Source organism: Meles meles, chromosome 9 (genome assembly GCF_922984935.1).
Source record: "Meles meles chromosome 9, mMelMel3.1 paternal haplotype, whole genome shotgun sequence".
In the NCBI taxonomy this organism is placed as follows: domain Eukaryota; kingdom Metazoa; phylum Chordata; class Mammalia; order Carnivora; family Mustelidae; genus Meles; species Meles meles.
The window spans coordinates 28,646,717-28,666,270 of NC_060074.1; the positions used below are offsets into that span (position 1 = coordinate 28,646,717).

A 19,554-nucleotide genomic window follows, 5' to 3' on the forward strand; every position below is an offset into this window, starting at 1 on the left:
ACCCACTTTCCTATCTGGCTGCATGGAGACTTGCTCTCAGTCCAGATGTTGTTCATGCACTGTGACCTGGGGCCAGTTAGCCACTCTGAATCTCTATGTTCTCCTCATCTATAAAATGAGGGCAATAGTAGCATCTTTTCCAGGGTTGTTGTGAGAATTGACGGACTTCGTGTGTGTGGCTGGCCCTGAGGATGCTCTGTGGAAGGTTGTAGCTGATATCAGCATCGGAGAGCCCCTGTCTCCTAATGAAGACACCGGGGTCTAGTCCTGTGGACCATCGGACAGCTGTGTGACCCAAAGCAAGTACCTCCCAGTCTCTGGTCCCCACCACACCCTGCTGACTCACACTCGTTAGCCTAGATTAGCCCTGAAAGCCCCCGAGCTGCTGAGCCCTAGAACAGAGGGTCCTCAAGCCATCTCCCCACTGCGAGAGCCTGGGGCACCCCACTGGTCTCTCCACCAGTCACCACTTGCCTCTTCCTCCCTCCGACAATGGAAGCGTGAGCAAGCCTGGATTCCGACCCTGAACGAATCCCAGACTCTAGGAAACACCCAGCCTGTGGTCGACAGGGAGGCCCACTCTGCAAAGTACCCCTCCTTATTGTGGGGGAACCAGCGCAGGAAAACGCCAGCCTTCCCATCTTGCTGGGCTTCGCGCTTGAGTCCTCCCCAGACACACGTCCCGGGACCCACCCCACCTTGGTCCCCTGGCTCCCGCAGAAGGCTGGCCTCATAAGCCAGTGGCTCCTCAAGATGAAGTCCCCTGGGGAGGGATCCTGTCAAATCAAAGCTTGGTAGAGCCCCAGGAGCCTCATCTCTGCCCATGGGTGTCAGCATGCCCTCCCCCATCCCCGCCCAGCAGGGCCCAGCCAGTGGCAGGGCTGAGAGCCCCAGAGTGCAGAGGGGTCCACAGGTTACCTGCTGGGGTGGAAAACCGCACCCCCCAACCCCATTCTGAGCCGGCTCCCGCCTTGCAGGGCTGCTGGGACTCTGTCCTGAGGTGGCTTCCTGCCCTCCCGGGAACACAGGAAGCCAACATTGTTGGGATCTAAATGGCCTTTTCCTCCCAGCCTCAGCTCGGAAAATGAGCACATAGCCTCAGTGTGCACCTGACCCCAGCAGGAACCGCCCACACCCCCAGTGGGCCTCAGCTCCTTTCTCCAGCTGGCAGAGAGACTGGCCCAACCACCCACCTGCCTGCATGGCCTTACGGCCTTTCCCTGCCCCACTTATCACCACGGCCCGGCCTGGAGGTGTGTGATGGTTTCTATGATGTGTCATAGGTAGCTCAGGTAGGTTATCTATCATACCTAGATAGTTGTTCAGCACGATCCTAGATGTTTCTGTGAAGGGGTTTTTGTGGATAAGATTAACATTTAAATCAGCAGACCTTGGGTAAAGCACATTAACTTCTATAATGTGGGTGGGCCTTGTCCAATTAGTCAAAGGCCTGAATAAAACAAGGACTGATTTCCCCAAGCACAAAAGGACTCTGCCAGCTGACTGGTTTTGAATCTGAACTGCAACTCTTCCCTGGGTATCTAGCCTGACAACAGATTTTGGATTTGCCAAGCCCCCATAATTGCATGAGCCAATTCTTTAAAATAGATTATCTATCTATCCATCCATCCATACATCCCGTTAGTTCTATTTCTCTGGGATACCCCAAGTAATACAAGGTATCTCAGGGCATGGCCAGGGGTGTGGGTGCCGTGTGGCTCTGAAGTTCAAGCAAGAAGAAACCTTCTTGATGTTCCCATCCAGTGGTTTTCAAGCTTTTATGCAGATGGAATCTTACAGGGAACCCCTGTGATCTTGGTCAACATTGACTAAATGCTTGATCTGAGCTCTTTATGTGTACATGTTATCTCATTTAATCCCCAAAGTAACCCGAGGAGGGAGGTGTGCTGTGTGTCTCATTTGAAAGGAGAGGTGACTGAGGCTCATACGGGTGACACAGGCTGCTCGAGTTCTTACTGGTAAGGGGCAGAGCTGGGATACGAATCCAGGATGTCTGGGCTACGCACAAGATCACCACCCATTCTGCCTCCCAATATGTCTAACCTCTAAAACCAGAGCTGCTCTGAATGAAGTGTGCAGGAGTTCCAGAACCCCAACCCCTCAAGCCTTCCGCCTTAGGTTTCCCCCTTTCCTACCTTCTCAGACCCCTAAATCGCCTCCAGAAAAACCTTACAGTTCTGCTGGATGAGTTTAGAGCCTCTGATCTAGTCCAATCCGTCCTTTAGAGAAATGGGAAAGCTAGGCCCAGAGAGGTGAAGCTTCTCACCCAAGCTCACACAGCCGGGCCATGGCAAGCCAGAACTAGAACCCATGGGTCTTCCCACCCTGCCAGGCTGCCTCTAATGACTCCAAAGACGTCCTCAAGCAGAGGGTAGAAGCTGGGGTCCCCAGTGAAGTAACAGAGGACAAAGAGCTCCCTGCAACAAGGCTTCCCTACATCCAGCCAGTAAGGGCTTCTGGGTAGGTTTGTCCCATTGAGAGCCTAATTATCTTTCCCAAGTGCATCCCCCTCGGGGGAAACAGCAGACGACTTCCCCGATCTTCCAGGTCGATTAGAGGCACTGAGAAGAGAAGTAATCTAAGCTTTGCCCCCCAATCCAGGCTCAGATGGCAGCCCATGGGCTCTTAAGCTGGCATTCCAGTCTCTTCCCTTGGGATTCAGCCTAGCAGAAGGCCAGGGCCCTTTGGCAAGGCTGCAGGCTCCCTAGAGCACTGCCGCAAGCATCTGTTGCGTTGTTTGAACGGAGGAACTCTTACACATCCGTCGACACCCAGCCTACATCTGCCTTCCCTGACGAACCCCGGTAGGAAAATCTCTGCTAAGTCAGAGAGGACCTTTCCCACACACCTCTCTGTCAGCTTTGCCACCATGTTCTGTGATTGTCGGATGGCCTGTCTGCCTCTCGGGTCAGGGGCTGGGTCTTGGCTCCAGTACCTGGCTCCGCATCGGGCCCAGAGGGGGCGCAGTTCACGATCAGCAGACAGACACACGTGTGTTCGCAGCGGGTGACGCGGCCGCCTCCACTGGACAGTTGGCAGGCCTTTACAGACTCCAACCAGGGAGTTTTCCAGACTCCCCCTTCCCCCATATGGTCCTCAGTGCCGTTCTTGCTCCAGCCCCTTCTCTCTAGCTGAAGAAACTGAGTCCTGAGCAGTGACGTAACTTACCTGAGGTCACGCAGCCTGTGAGTGGCAAGGCCACAAATAGAGCCTGGACCCCTAACAGAGGCCCGGGGCCGCCTCTCCCACCATTGTCTCATCCGTCCATCTCCCCCCACACGGAGCCTTAGTCCCTAACGTCAGCATTCGTGTTACGGCCACACACAGAACCTCCGTGTTCCTCACAGTCACCACCTGCCCAGGGACCCAGGACAGGGTTTATTATTAACCCCACAGCACACAGGAGGAAACAGGCTCAGCGAAAGAGAAGACTGGCAGGTCTCACAGTGACCTCTTGGCCTGTTTATCAGTCACACTTACGTCCGAATGTCCTGCCACCTTAGTTCAGGCAGACAAGCGCCCCAGTTTCTCTAGATCCAGGAAACTGTCCTCATTGCCCCTGCCTGCAGGACTTCCCTCAGTGCCACAAGCCCCGTGGAGACTGAATTCACACCCTTGATGTTCCAGACATTCTGCCCTCCATCATGCGCAGCCACGAATCCAGAGGGTAACCACTCTGTAACCCCAGACTTGAAGCCTGGAAAAGGAAGCGGAGCACAGCAAACCCTGGGCTTGGCAAACAAAACATGACCTGGATTTTAGTCCACAATCACGCCCTGCACCAGGGAGCAACAATGCATATCTTGTGGCCCTGGATGGATGGAGGATGGATGGATGGATGGATGGAAAATGGATGGATGGATGGATGGTTGGAGGATGGATGGATGGATGGATGGATGGATGGATGGATGGATTGATGGAGGATGGATGGATGGATGGATGGATGGAAAATGGATGGATGGATAGATGGATGGAGGATGGATGGATGGATGGATGGATAGATGATGGATGGATGGATAGATGATGGATGGATGGATGGATGGATGAGGATGGATGGATGGATGGATGAGGATGGATGGATGGATGGATGGATGGTTGGAGGATGGATGGATGGATGGAGGATGGATGGATGGATGGATGAGGATGGATGGATGGATGGAGGATGGATGGATAGATGGATGGATGGATGGATGGTTGGAGGATGGATGGATGGATGGATGGATGGATGGATGGAGGATGAATGGATGGATGGATCATTGGAGGATGGAGGATGGATGGATAGATGATGGATGGATGGATGGATGGATGGATGGATGGATGGATGGAGGATGGATGGATGGATGGATGGATGGATGGAGGATGGATAGATGGATGGATGGATGGAGGATGAATGAATGGATGGATCGTTGGAGGATGGAGGATGGATGGATAGATGATGGATGGATGGATAGATGATGGATGGATGGATGGATTGATGGGTGGATGGATGGATTGATGGATAAGAGCATCTATCCAGTTTGTGCCACCTCCTGGTTTCAAAGCAGAGAGTTGGCTCATTGTTGCATCGCCCACCAGTAAGTACAGTGACCCCAACACTGACCTCAGGCCAGGTGACGCTGACGGTCTTGCTGAAAAGCCACACCACAGCCTGTAGAGCTGGGAGTCTTCATTCCTCCCTTGCTGGCCTCAGACCCCAGCCCTTCCATGGCCCAGTCCTGCCCTGACACCTGGTGGTGCCTTTGGACTTTAGTCCTGGCTTTCTTTCCACTTCTCAGTAACTCATTCAGAGCTGCCAAACCAGCCCAGCAGCCCACTGGCCACCTGCCCTCCACTCTGGTTCACACCAGCAGGGCCAGGCTCCGAACCAGGTAAAACCCGTGTCTCACCTCAGAAGCCTTCCATTCCCACGGGTCACATCCCCTCTTCAGCCCAGGCCCTCAAGCCAGGACCACAGACCACAGACCCAGGGGAACCCAGGACCACAGACCATCACAGAAAATTCAGCCACAGATGTGCCCAAGGTCACACAGTGAGTGCCAGGACTTCCTTCTTCCCCACCCCTGTGCTGCCTCCTATCAGAGAAGTGCCAGCGGTCACTGGGGTGAAGGGAAGGCACACTAGGGAAGGAAGGAAGGAACTGGGGGGGACGCTCAGGGGTGAACTTCACCAGGTTCAGGGGGCGGGGTCAGGTGGGGCAGTGACGCAAGTAAAATGCAAAAACCCGCATCCAGCAATTCTGGCCTGACTCCTCCACCCCACCCTGACCCACCACCCGTCCTAGCCGGACCTCTTGGGAGGAGGGTGACACTATACGGCGAATTTGGGTACTGCAGAAGTCCTTGTTGGCCGCCTGAATCCCATCTGGGTATCCCAGCTCTTCCGCGAAGGACAGCGGGAGGTGCCTAGAATGTCCTCCAAATGCACATTCGCACACACTCACACGCTCCCATCCACCCACTCCCCACTCCATCGTGCCATTGAAACTCCTTGTCTAGGAAGACTTCCCTCCCCCAGGGAGCACACCCCGACAGCCCCACTCAGACCCAGCCAGCTGTGTGCCTTGGCAAGAGTCTTAGGGACTGAGCCCCAGCTTCTTCCTCTGTAAAACGAGGGTGACCAAGCACGACCCCCACCCCACGCTGTGAGCACCACAGGAGAGCCTTGTGAGCGCTGTGATACAAATGGCTTTGATAATTACTCTGCTTCCCAGCCCCACTGAGACTTGGGGTGAGGGGGACATGGAGGGGAAAGTCCAGGTGGAGCCACGTGAGTCAAGGCCCAGGGCAAGAACAAGACTGGCCCCTTTGGCATGTTTGACACACTTGGTTTATGCAAGAGCCAGTCCAGGTGCAGCTGGGCTGAGTATGGACTTGGGGGACAGGGGCAGATGGATCAGAGAGCTGGCAAGGGTGGATGCCGCTGGGCCTCATAGTGAAGGAAGGGGGCAGTGCTCTGGCTTGGGGGCCGGGGAGGCTCCCAAGGCTGAACCCCGGGACAGACAGAACTAGGTCTGCATTGAGTCCCTCTGGGAGAGGGTGAGGAGCGGTGGATTGGAGAGGATGGGTCAGGAGGCAAAGGGGCTGCAGTCAGCCCTCCAGGTGAGAGGTGTGACAGCCAGAATTGGCAGCAGAGAAGCTCAAACTATATTGGGGGGGGGGGTGCGGGGCTGGCAAATGAGGGAGGAGAGGAAGGCATCTGGCAGGGCAGCTGGATAGGCGATGACATCAGACACCGAGATCAGGCACAGGGGCGTCCCACTGATTTTACGGTGCAATCTGGAGCAAGACACTGATTTCTCTGACAACAGTGGCAGCCAGACCCCAGGCTGGGTCAGAAGCGCATGAGAACAGTGACTTTGCCCAACAGCCACCCGCCCCGCCCCAGTCTGATCTGGGGCCTCTTAAACTCACCCCTAAATTTGGTGCCCTTCCCAGTGCCAGGCATACGCCGCCCACACACCCCATCCCCATGCCAATCACAGGACCTCCACGTGTCATCCACGTGCCCGCCACAAAACACCCACACATCCACACGCCCCACCTGCATGCCAGCTGCACGACACCCACAGGCTGGCCACACCCCACTCACACCCCCTCCACACGCCATCCACACGCTCCCTACGTGCCATCCACACACCACACACCACTAGGCATACACCTGCCACAGGCCCCCTGCAGGCCTTCTTTATGTCATCCACACACAGGCTACATGCCATCTCCATGCCACCCACCACCTGCCACGTACCACAAACGCCCACAAGCTTGTCATCTGCTGTGCTCAGCAACCCACCCCCCAACATGAGAACCCGGCATGAGGCCAGGACCCCAAGGACATCCGCCCAGGTCCTAGGCCACCTCATTCCCACGACGACGCACTCCCCATCTCCCGTAGCCTGCCCAGCTGCTCACCTTTGCAAGTGCAACCCTCACGGGTGATGACCTGACGGCAGATGCCACAGGGCTTCACCTTCTTGAAGGTCTTCACCTTGAAGTGGTGAGTCTTGGGCGCCTCCAGATCCTCTGGCTGTGGGGGGAGAGGCACAGTGATCAGGCCTGGGCACAAGGCTGGGAAAGGAGGCGGGGGAACTCGGGGAGAAGTGGGCCAGGACTGGGGAAAACGAGAGGTGAGACAGCCCCTTCAGGGGTGACAGGTCTGAGCCTATTTCTGGGAGGAGATGCCCCAGGAAAGAGAGCTGAACGAGACCCAGACCCAAACACTGAGGTGGGCGCATACCGGGACACTGATTTCACATGACTTACTCAATACAATTTCACACACATACGCCATGTCATCACTCTAGAAGACCCTCTCATAGCTGTCCCAGTCAATAGCCCCCTTAAGTAAATACTGCTGTGACTTTTTTTTTTAAGATTTTATTTATTAATTTGTGTGTGAGGGGGGAGGAGAGCAGAGAGGGGGTTGTGGGGGGAATCCCAAGTAGACCCTGAGATCATGACCTGGGTCAAAATCAAAAGTTGGACTCGGGGCTCCTTGGTGGCTCAGTGGGTTAAGCGTCTGCCCTCAGCTCAGGTTAGGATCTGGGATCAAGCCCCACCACCGGGCTCCCTGCTCGGTGGAGAGTCGGCTTCTCCCTTTGTGCACGCAGTCTCTCTCTCTCTCTCTCTCTCTCTCTCTCAAATAAATAAAATCTCTTAACAAAAAAAAAAAGAGTCGGATATTTAACCAACAGAGCCACCCAGGCGCCCTGATACTATTGTGATTTCTGTCGGCAAACACTCGTCTTGCTGGGGTTTGAAACTTCACTGCGCAGTGAACTTCACTCCTGTGTCTGGCGTCTGTCGCTCGGGGTTGATCTGTGGGATTCAGCCACGCGGCTCACTGCTGTGTGGTAGCCCACGTGTGAAAGTTGCTGCTTCCTTTATCCATTCTACTGGCGATGGTCCTTAGCCTCTTTACCACGGAATGCCACGACCCCCCACTCTCTCTCACCCCCCTGCTACCACCTCCGGCCCCAGCCCAGAAACCTTCTGCCGTCTTTATTTTTATTTGCAGTTCTTTGCATTATGAAAATATTGGTCTGGGGGGCTCTTGGGGGGCTCAGTGGGTTAAAGCCTCTGCCTTCGGCTCAGGTCATGATCCCCGGGGTCCTGGGATCAAGGCCCACATTCGGCTCTCTGCTCAGCGGGGAGCCTGCTTCCTCCTCTATCTCTCTCTGCCTGCCTCTCTGCCTACTTGTGATCTCTGTCTGTCAAATCAATAAATAAAATCTTAAAAAAAAAAAAAAGAAAGAAAGAAGAAAATATTGGTCTGTTAAATCTCCTTTTTATTTTTTTAAAGACTTTATTTATTTATTTGATAGACGGATCACTAGTAGGCCAAGAGGCAGGCAGAGAGAGAGGAGGAAGCAGGCTCCCTGCTGAGCAGAGAGCCTGATACGGGGCTGGATCCCAGGACCCCAGGATCATGACCTGAGCCGAAGGCAGAGGCTTTAACCCACTGAGCCACCCAGGCGCCCCTGTTAAATCTCCTTTTTAAAAAGCCCAACCACACACATGAGATGAGAGGCGGGCAGGCCGTCAGAGCCTTCTCTGGGTCCGACCGGCTGTAAGCCCCTGCTACAGTCACTGCCCACTGCTACCAAGGCCTCAGTTTCCTACTCTGGACAGCGGGAGGTTGGGCCCCACACCCTCAAGCCCCAACAGTCTGTCTTTTGTAACCACGTACGGGAACGCACCCTAAGCCGCAAAGCCCTGCACCCCCAGGGCTTAGACCCCCCACCCCCTTCTGCGGCCCTCAGCCCAGGCATGGGCTGGGGGAGCTCCCGGTTCAGGAAGCCATGCCTGCTCACAGGCACCATGCCTCTTCAGGGCACCCCACCATGGTGTCCAACCTGATTCATTTCCCGGCTTTGGCAGCAGGGGCCAGCAGAGCACAGACCTTGGCAGCTCCCTCGCTCCCTCCCTCTCCAGGGCCCAGAGCGTCCTGACCCCCATCTACACGCAGAGCCACACATAGAGGCGCAGCTGATGACAGACCCTGCAGTCCCGGGGAGGGATGTTCTTCTCTTCCACGTCTCCCGCCCCATACCCTGCGCCAGCGCCTCTGGGCTGGGGCTGGAGGGGGCGACTTGTGTGTTCAGAGGAGGGAGGGAGGCAGCCTCCCACACACCCGGCATGTCCAGAATCCTCTTGGAAGACACTGCAGTGGAGAGTCCCGGGGAAGAGAGAGGCTGAGCCACAAGAGAAAAACCGACAGAATGAGAGAGAGACAGAAAGCCAGAGAAACAAAGAGGCAATGAGATAGAAAGGGAGAGAGACAGACAGACAGAAAGAATTAGAGAGACACAGATAAAGAGAGAGGAACAGAGAAGGATGGAGAAAAGCAACAAAGAGTCAAAGAGGAAGAAAAGAAGACCCAGATGAGGCAGAGGCTAAGAAAGGCAGAGACGAACCAGCGCACATAGAGAATTAGAGAAATTAGACAGAAACACACGGAGACTATAAAGGGAACCCAAGAATCAAAGGGGCAGACAGACAAAAGGACACAGGCGCCAGCTCGAATGGGCCCCCAAAGGCTTTTAAACCTGGGCGGATTTGAGCATCACAATATGGAATGGTACTAGTGGCTTAAATGAGTCCAGGCCCATATGGGAAATAAGTGAAAAAACTCAAAGTGTGATGAGAAACAGAAGATTCACACATCTCAAAGACCCTCACCACGCCACGCCTCTACATTACAAAGGGTAAAAAGTAACTTTGCCTGGCAGACTCCTCATTAATCAAGGGAACAAAGCAAACATGACCAGTAACGGGGTGAATGGAAATCGTGCCCCGCAGAGGGGACACTCGGAGAACAGGACCCCACATCTGCCGTGTCCCTGCGGAAGAGACAAGCGGAATGTAATCATGAGGAAACATCAGACCCACCCAAATTGAGGCACAGTCTACCAATTAAATGGCTTGTGATCATCTGAAGCGACAAGGTCACAGACGTCAAGGCAAGACTGAGATTTCCAGACCGATGAGAAAGACCGCTGGAGTCTGAGGAGATACGACCGTCAAAGGCAGGGGCTGCCTGGAACTGGGTTCTTCCCGAGCCCGTAAAGGACATCATCGGGACAACTGGCCATGCTTCGGCGGGGTCTGAGGCGGGGACGGCAGCTGTGTGCCAATGTCAGGTCCCTGACTTTGATGGCTGGGCTGGGTTAGGTAGGAGAGAGCCCTCGTAGGAAAATTAGGAAAGCACATAGGGTGCTGTGTCAGCAACTCGCCCGCAAACAGCTCAGGAAAACAAGTTCTTTGCGCTGTATTTGCAACGTTTCTGAAGTTGGAGACGGGCTCAAAATTCAAAGAGAAGACAAGCAGACAGGGAGGCAGCCCCAGCAGAGACAAAGCCCAGGACAGAGGTGGAGAGAGCGGAGGGCAGAGGAGCCGGGAGTCCGGCACTGCCCCCTGGTGGCTAAACCAGGCAGCAGGGCCTGGGACCCCCTGGTCTGGAGTGTTGGGTCCTAGGAGTTATGCTTCCAGCTTCTGCGGAGGGTGGGGGCAGGATGGTAGCAGGGGCAGGGCTGGGCACTGTCCTGCACTAGACCTCACTCAGTGTCCCCCAGCCCACCGGGAGGGACAGGTGAGCCCCCACCATTCTGAAGTCTCAGCTCCCCTGTTTACCAGGCTCGGCCCCTGGCTGGCAGCCTTCCAAATAATCTCTGTCTTAGACATTCCAGGGAGGGGGCCGGGCCCAAAGTGAATGGCAGCAGCCCAGCCCTGGGCTGGGGGGAGGTGCAGGAAAGGGACTTGGGGTTCAGTTTAAGGACTGTGTAAGGAGGCAGGCAGGAAGCCCTAAAGCCCAATCTTCTCAGGCCTACTCCAGCCACCCCCCAAGCCTGCCTCCCCCACTCCGTGGAGTCACTCCCCATTCCAGCTGAGCCCCTAGACCTCTCTGTCTATACCCCAAATCCAGCTCTTCCTCCAAAGCCCACGGAAGGAGGCCTTCTCCCCAAAGTATAGCTGAACAGTGGAATCCCCCAAAAGAGGCTCCTGGCAGCCCAATGAACAGATGGGAAGCAGGCAGAAACTTCCAGGCTGACAAGCAAACGCCCAGGGTTCTCCCCTGGGACCTCCTGCCCAAACTCATAAATGTGAGTTTACAAACTCTCTCCGCACACAGGAACAGGGTCTCAGATACATTCTCCTCCCTCACTCATCTAAGCAGCCTGTGGGTCAAGGCCCAGCCCACTCCTGCCCCTCCCCCCACTTCATTCTGGCTCTCTTGCCGAAGGAGCTCTGGGATGGGAGTCTAGAGGAGAACATCAGTGACCTTCTCTGGGCCTCACAGACCCCAAAGGAAAATGATGGGTTTGGACAAGATAGTCTGGGTATAGAAAGAGCAGGGGAAACATTAGGCCACTTTGAGACGGGGCTGAAGGAATCGGGGTAGGACATGCTCATGGTTACAGAGAGGGGTGCCTCCTGGGATATCAGCCCTCCAGGAGAGGCTGGGGAGTGAGGTGGGAGGGAGGAGGCCACCTCCAGGCAAGTGGCCCTGGGCTGTGACCTCCTCTGCCTCCTCGCCCAGCTGTAAGATAGGGTGTCTGGCAAAGTCATCGAAAGAGTCACCTGCAGAGCTCTGGAGGTACCAGTTTGCTGGAGGAGAAAGTCTAGGGCGGGTGAGCCTTAGATCTTCCAGTATCTGAAGGGGCTGTCCTTGTAAGCAGGGACCAGACATGATCTATGAAGTTATTCAAGGCAAAGCAAAACTCAGGGCGCAAGAGCCACGAGCACGCGTGGTTCGATGCAAGGGGGTACAAGAGCGTCCCAACGACCGACCCGAGGTTAAAATCCTGGCGAAGAAGAAACCTGGGGGTCTGATACCCACATGGCCCTCACCCAGGGTTACTCTGCAGATGCGAGTAGAGGACGGGAACGAGCCTACAAAGGCAAAGCTCTGCTCAGGGGTAGCCACTGGTTATGTTTTCCTGACAAGTGGCAGACAGCATCCCGAAGCACTCCCCGACCCATCATAGCTGGATTAGCTCCTAGAGGACTTGGGGGATCCTGGGGGGCAGAGGAGGCACAGCCATGGCAGGACCTGCCTCCCTCAAGAGCCCAAGCCCAGAGAAGGGAAGGGGTCCTAGCGAGGAACTCATTCCTCCCCACCCTCCAAGCCCAGCGCCCAAACCCTGTGATAAGCACCCCCCACCCAGCATCCAAGGGCTTCCCGGGGCCTCAGGAGGATCCTGTCCTTCCCACCCTCCATTCAGCCAAGACTGACTGCCAGAAGGTTCCTGCCAGAGGGGCGTGGCACATCTGGCTGGAACAGCTTTGGCGGGAGTCCTGGGCCCTGGGGTGGGAAAGGCTGTTTGTCAGTTCCTCCCTGCCCTATGGGGGCAGAGTGTGGTGGGGGTAGGGAGTGAAAGGGAACTCACAGCTCCAGGGGTCCTCCAGCTCAGGCCTCTGGCCGCCTCCACAAAAAGCTCCCCCAACCCTGCCCCCACTAGGAGCCCCCAGATGTTGTGGCCAGAGGGCAGACGTCTGCTGGCCAGTGAGCCTAGGGGAAGAAAGTCACCAAAAAGCAGGCGCTTGGAGAGTCAGTCGGTGCTATCCCCGCCTCCTGGCCATCCACCCCTCCTTGCCTTGTCTTCTTGGGTGGGGACACAAGGACATGGTTGGCATCAGCTGTCATTTCTGTGGGGAAGACTCGGACCCCCCAAGAAGCCGCAGGCTGGCATCTGGGAGACCCCAGTCACTTCAAGTGCAAGCTTCCCCCAGACCTACCTCCCCCCCTCACATACACACCAAAGTTCCTTAGACCGCCCCACCACCACCACCACCAATCTGCTAGCCAGCTAATGGCCTGCCGGTGTTCTTCGTCGCCCGGGTGGAAAACTCTGAGTCACCCCCAACTCCTCCCAGCCCTCCACCCTCCAATCCAACTAGCTGCCAGACTCTGAATTTTGCTTCCCGAACACTCTCAGCCTTCTTGGGCTTTTTGATTCCGGGGTGTCTGCCCTGTGGAAGGCCGGGTCACTTTGACCCACAGCCACTGCCCCAGTCTCCTGGGCCCCCGACCCTGGGGCCCTCCTCCCCACACAGCATCTATGCAGCCTCCAAAGAGCACAGCTCTGTGGGATCACGGACACCGCCACTTACCCAGAGGGCTTCCATGGCTACACATGTACTCAAGACGAAATGTGCGCTCCCTCAAGCCCTCAGGGGAAGCAGGCTCCGTCCATACCCAGCCCTTCCCACCCCCGACATCTCAATTCCACACCCCGCTCCCCAGCTCCCCACCCTGTGTCCACCTCTGAGCCTCTGCCCTGCTGTTCCCCCTTCCCAGAAAGTCCTTCCTCCCCTCTCAGCGTGCCAAGCCTCTCTGGGTCCTCGGGGGGCCACACTCAAGCCCCATCCCCCCCAGGGAGATCCTCCCAGATACTCTCCCCCCTTGCTACACTGCACACCAGATTCGGAGTCTTCACCACTGTCTTTCTCATTCTGAAGGCTTTGAAAGCGCTGGAAAAGATGAGCATGCATGTTCCGATCACCGTGATTCACCGTTTGTTAATGTTGTGCCTCTCCTGCCTGCGTGGTTTCTCCTGCCTTGGCTCCCACAGAAAGCCCGCCGTGAGGGTCACACGCAGGAAACTCCCTGTCAAGGGGGTACCATTCTCGAAGATTTCGTTCATATTCGAATTCCCGCTTTTGCCCCATTAGCGTCCGTCATAGCTGGGTCTTTGGTTTGGGTCGGCTCTGGGACTCGGGATCCACCAGGACCCTGCATGACGTTTCCTTGCTGGGTTTCCTTCATCTTTCATCTAGACACACCACCTTTTGCTTTCCCTTTTGTGAGGACTCCGGGCTGTTTTGCAGGAGGTCCCTCAGTTTGGATATGTCTGCTTACTTCCTCGGGGAGTTTGTTCAGGCTGAGCCAACCCCCACACCCCACCCCACCCCAAGCACCCCCTCCTCTCCTGGTCCCACTTTCCTGGTGCCCCATTGGAGCCCTCTATGTCATCTGACTGTCCCCTCTCCTCCCGTTAGCCAGGTGGCCCCATGCAAGTGGATTAACCCCGTCTGCCTCACTTTATTAATAAGTGAAATGGGCTGATAATAGTCGCCTCCCACAGGTTGTTCTGAGACAATGTCTGGCGCCTGGTAAGCAACCCCCCAGGCATGGGCTATGTTTCACGTCATCTGTCACTCATGTGTGCACTAGGGAGCCCGTGTCTGCCAGGACTTCTGTTCCATGTCCCCATGACCTGGAACAATGCGATCCCTAAACAAGTTCCGAAGGAGCCAACTGAATGGATTTGCTGCCTGGCCTCAGTTTCCCCACGTGTAATTATACAACAGGCCCACCGGCCTGCCCTCAGGGAAGGGACACTTGTCACCCCCCTCACCAGCCACAGATACCAGGCTGAGATGAAAGCTCTTTGACTCTAAGCATTCCTGCTTCTCCACGGAGGGAGGAGGGCAGGAGGTCTCGCTGAGCTCCTCCCCTGTGACACAGCGGCACATGGAGGCTTGGGAGCCCAGCATTCAGCACCAGAGTCAGTCTCCGGAGCTGGGTCACCTCTCCCCTCAGTTTGCCTCTCTCGGTCCTGCTCCGCAACCTCACAAACTCCATCCCCACATGCCTGAGCAGCCAGTCCCAGGTCCTTTCTTGTGCCCTCAAGTGAGTGGTCTCCTGGGGTGGGTTGCAGGGTTCAACCTGGGATGGGCTGATCCCAGGCATGCGCTGGTGCCACAGCAAGAGGCTGCCACAGGTTCCCTCACTGACTCCTCACGTGACGAGGAGCCTGAGGAACCTGCTCTGGACACACGGGAAGGGCAAGGTGGAACAGAGGTTCAAATCCAAGCCTCCCAGAGGCAGGGTCCCAAGTCCCTAGTCACCGCACTCCCATGTCTCTGACAATGGACCAGAAGTTCTGTCCTCAGTGTCCCTCTGCCCAAACACCTCCCGGCAGTTTCCCCGGTCCCGTCCACCCACAGTTATCCTTACCTGCTGCACCTGGACTTCTGAGCTCTCAGCTTCACCCCTACATTGAAGTTCACCTTTCGCAATACCTCCCCTTCCTCCAGTCCAGGTGAGGTTCCCCTTACCTACCCCTGCAGCTTCCCTCTTGGCAACGCCCACCTTATTGTAATCTTTAGTCCAAATTTGCAGCTTCTTGAAGAAAGGAGGCACCCATAACCACCCGTTCGACAGACGGACGGGTGGTGGGGGTGCCCACGTGGCCCAGTGACCGGATGGTTTCTCTGTCGCGCACAGCGCTTTCCCGGCACTGGCTGCTACCCCCAGCCCCCACACCCCCAACCCAGAGCGCCAAAGCCCTCCCAGCCCCTACCCTTCCCCATCTAGGAACACTGAACCCAGAAGCCATGTGGGCCTTGGGCAGGCCCCTTCCCCTCTATGGGTGCCCTTCACCATGGCTGGAAACTGGAACTGTCATCCCGGCCCTGCAAGACATACAGAATCACACTGAGCTTCGAACGAAACTGTTGAAGTCGAGGAACTGTACACAAGGAAGGCACAGAGAGGCTAAGTAACTCGCCTGGGCACCCAGCTAATACGTGGTATCCAGGCAGGCTGGCCCCAGAGGCCACACTCAGACCTTCGTGCCTGCTGCTGGCAGGAGAAGGCCCTGACTGTTCTCCGCCTTCCCTTCCTTCTCCTAATTCTCCTGGCCGCATTCACACGCACCCCACCCACCCTGCCCAGGAGGATTCCCAGCATGGAAAGCCCTTGATGGGGGACCAGGAGAACCCCGTTCTCCTTCTGCTTTAGCTTGCTAAGGGCTCTGAACACAGGCCAACAGATGGTAAGAGCTAACATTTCTTGAGCCCTGACTGTGTGAAAGCCACTATTCTAAATGTAGGCACCCATTAGCTCATTTAAAACCCAACAACCCTCTAGACAGGTGGGGAAACTGAGGCACACGAACATGAAGCTACTCGCCTAAGGTCTTGCAGCTAGCAAGTAGCGGGCTGGGATCAAAGCCAGCCCACTGCCCTTCCTCTGATCACTGCAGAGAAACAGTGAGGTACTTGTCCCTGACTTCATGCCTCAGACGTCATTCTGGAAAGCTTTGCAAAAGGAGGGTTTTCTTTCAGACCCCAGTCAGTCTCATGTAGCTCAGCCTAGGTCCCAAGCCCCACTTATCAGGAGGCCCGGGACGCGGGGCGGTGGCGGGGAGGGGCACGGTCCTCAGAGGCGAACAAAACTCCAGAGACAGCGGGTTCAGAACCAAGCGGTCAAACTGGGGGGTCTCTGTGGCAGAAAGCACACACCGAGAATCTGTGGGCTCATGAGGATTCTCGATCCTTCTGAACCAAACTGCGCGCTTAGCCCTGGGAAGAACACCAGCTCCAGAAAAGAGATCATTCATTGTCTGCAGCTGGAAAGGGCCTCTGAGAGTACTTTCCCCACGTCTGTGAGGTCCAGAGAAGTCAAGTGACCAGCCAGAGGCCACGGGGCTTGCTCAGAGCAGGGCCAGAGCACTTGCCCTCCCCCCACCACCCGGGCCCTCCGCGGCCTCTTTCAGCCCCAGCACCTCGATAAGCACCTTCCCAGTTCCAGAGAGGAGAGCGAGCCCTTCTGGAAGGAAGACCTGCAGCTCCAACTCCATCAGCACAAGCCCAAAAAGCCTCAATGAATGGGCATGTAATTATTTTCTAAATAAACCCTCCCTGAATATGTAATAACAGGAGCATCTGATGAGAAAATCAAGTTATGCATAACATGTAGCCTCGCTCCTCCACTAATAAATGATTTTTATTCCTCGAGCTCGTGAAAACCATGCACCACAGATATACTGCTGCCCAGAGAAAGCACCTGTCCCCATCCCCGTCCACAGAGACAAGCATGCACGCACATGAGGGCACAAGACCTATTTCTTTCATACTGTGCCTCAGTTTACCTCCCTGAGGCAGAAGACCCAGCTAGTTGTTTTCCTCAGTGTAGCTGGGTGGTCCCGGGGAGGTCCCAAGCCTCAGAGGTGGGGCCCCATCCCACCAGAGCCCTCCCAGGGAGATCCTTCTCACACAGCAGACAGGGGTTCAGGGGATCTCACGAGGCGGGTAGGAGGTTTTGGAGTGGGGGAAGGATGAGCATCTACGGAGCACCTACTGTGTGACTGGACATCGATCTTTCGACATACATGATCTCTGTGCTCATCCCAGTCATGCGAGGTGTGCTTTATTATTCCCACTTTACAGACCAGGAAACGGAGTCTCACGAAGGGAACTGTTTCACCCAAGGCCCATCTGGTAAATACTGGAATTAAGATTTTAAGCTAGCCCCATCTGGTGTCAGAGTCTGCACATTTCCCGCCACCAGCTGCCCCTGGGTGAGGTCTCCAGGGCCTCTGTGCTCCATCTCCTCACCGGGCCATCTACCCTTCCATAGCCTGCCACAAACATACACCCGAGTCCCACCAGGAAGAGAGGAAGGTTGCTGGTAGAGCTGCGGGGCGGGGGGGGGGGGGGGGGGGGGGGACGACGACACTGTGGGGGAGGGGGATCCAAGGGTCCTGACACAGCCAGAACTGTGCCCTCTGTCCACCCACACTTCCCCAGACTCCAGCCCCCAGCCATCCCCTCTGCCCAGCCCACTCTCACTGGCTCTCCCCGTTCCCACAGACAAGCACCCACTGGGCTGGCCCACAGGGCCGGGAAGGGCAGAGCTGGGAAGGGACCAGGAAAGAGGGCAGGGGAAGGGCTTAGAGGCCCCAAAGTGGCAGCATCCACTCCTGCCTTTGGTCACCATCACCTTCTCCCAGCACTCAGAAAGGGCAGGAAGGTCCACAGGGCACTCCTGCCTACCTCTCGGCAACTCCCCTTCACTACCCTCATTTCACCAGTGGGGAAACTGAGGCCTGCCCAGGTGAAGTACTTCTCCCACAACCTCTGAGCAGAAGTGGCCTTTCCTCCATCCACAGCAGCCTGTCACCCCTGGAAAGCTAACAGCTATGTGGGCCACTGCAGGGCTCCCCTGCTGCCCACCTCAATCCTCGGCCCTGTAGGCAGGCCTTCCAGAGCTCATCCTAGGAGCTGGAAGAGCCTAGAGTGATGAACTTGGCCAAGGCTCCCGTTCTACAGATGTTAACACCAGCCCAGAAAAATCACTGGTGCAGCCTCTGTGCAGGGCGTTCCAGGCTCTCTCCGTCTTCGGCTGTTCTAACCCACCCCTGCACCCGAGCTCCACCCAAACCCCCTTGTTCCAGCCCCCTCTCCCACCCTTCCCCCCTCTGCCCCAAGGACACCTGGCTGCCCTCGTCTGATATCCCACAGCTCTCCCCAGCCTGGGCATGCCTGGGGACTGTCCGGACCAGGGAAAGGGGCAGGAAAGGCCACATCTGGATCCTGGGCCCAAAGCCCCCTCCCCCCACAACCAGCCATCAGTCTCATGGAGACCCACATGAACCTCAGCCAGGGATGACTTCCTCGCCCTCCTGACCCCGTGCATGCCTTCACCCCTGCATGCCTTCACCTCTCTGAGGACGAGGTTGGAGCGGGGGCTGGGGGGTGGGGGGTGGAGGGGTCTCCCGCCTCTCCCCCCACCCCTCCCATGGCAGTCAGGACTCTCCCAGCCCCCCCCACAGGAGACTTTTAAACTCATCATATGGCCCCCAAACCCTGCCTGCCCACCACTCGGGCACCTTCACCCCAACACACACCTCCCTAAGTGGGGAGAAGTGGGGGACATGACAAGGGAGAGGCAGGAGGGGAGAAAGGCAGAAGGGTCTTGGTAAGGATGGGAGGCCTAGAAAGGAAGCGGCAGCAGCGGGTAGAAGCTGACAGTGAGTCTAGAAGGGATAAAAGTGATGGGATCCGAGCAGAACTCTCCGCAGCCAGTCTTCCCCAGGCTTCATTCCCTAGGTCGGCGTCTCCCATTCCCCAGGCCCCCAGCATGGCCACCTCCTCTGGCCTGGACTGAGCCCCCGAGGGCGTGAAGTGTTTTCCCCCCAGTGTGGCGGGGTGGGGGGCGGCCAGGAGAGGTTCCGAAAAGAAACAAACTTCCGGATGGCTTCCTTCTACGACAGCTCCCGGACTCAAGAGAGGAGCTGAGGGGGTATGTCCTAACCAGTGGAACCAGGGCCGAGGTCCCTGTTGATAGGGAAGGACCATGGCTGAGGGCCCACTCTAGTCTGTTTGTCCTTCTGTCAGTCGGCAAGAGGCAGAGAGGCCCTCCACCTTCACCACGAACACCCCCCCACGCTGGCTCTCAGCCTCAGCCTAAGATGGAAGGCGGGGACTGGGGGGACCCACGACCTCCCAACTGGAACAGCCGGACCTACCCAGAGCATGCAGGACAGACAGATCCACGTCATCTTCAGCGGGTGCCGTCCCTCAGGCCCAGCCTGGAGCCTGCTTACGGCCCCCCTGAGCTCACGGCCCCCGCGGAGCAGGCAGAAGGCAGCTCCGAGACTGAGTCTGCCGCCGCTACTCCAGCCAGCATCTGCCGGGCCTCTCACCCTGCCTGCTTCCAGCTCACCCTCCCTCCTTGCCTCCTCCCCCCACTCCACCCCCTAGTCCCAGCCTCCTGTCTCCTCCCTCCTCCCAGGCTCTCCTGCTG

At 56.7% G+C, this 19,554-nt stretch overlaps 1 protein-coding gene across 5 annotated transcripts in view; it reads right to left on the bottom strand.

The window, feature by feature from the left end:
- TNS1 (tensin 1) overlaps window positions 1–19,554 on the bottom strand; it is a 225,321-nt gene that overhangs the window by 175,444 nt on the left and 30,323 nt on the right. For 4 of the 5 annotated variants that reach the window (XR_006820300.1, XM_046019222.1, XM_046019223.1 and 1 more), the window contains exon 2: window positions 6,930–7,044. Coding sequence is in view for 1 of the 5 variants with exons in the window: in XM_046019225.1 (XP_045875181.1) it covers window positions 6,930–7,044; window positions 19,277–19,309 (148 nt within the window). In the remaining 4 variants the exon portion in view is untranslated. Of the gene's footprint in view, window positions 1–6,929; window positions 7,045–19,276; window positions 19,425–19,554 lie in introns of those variants that run through there. The other variant, XM_046019225.1, reaches the window with a different exon arrangement.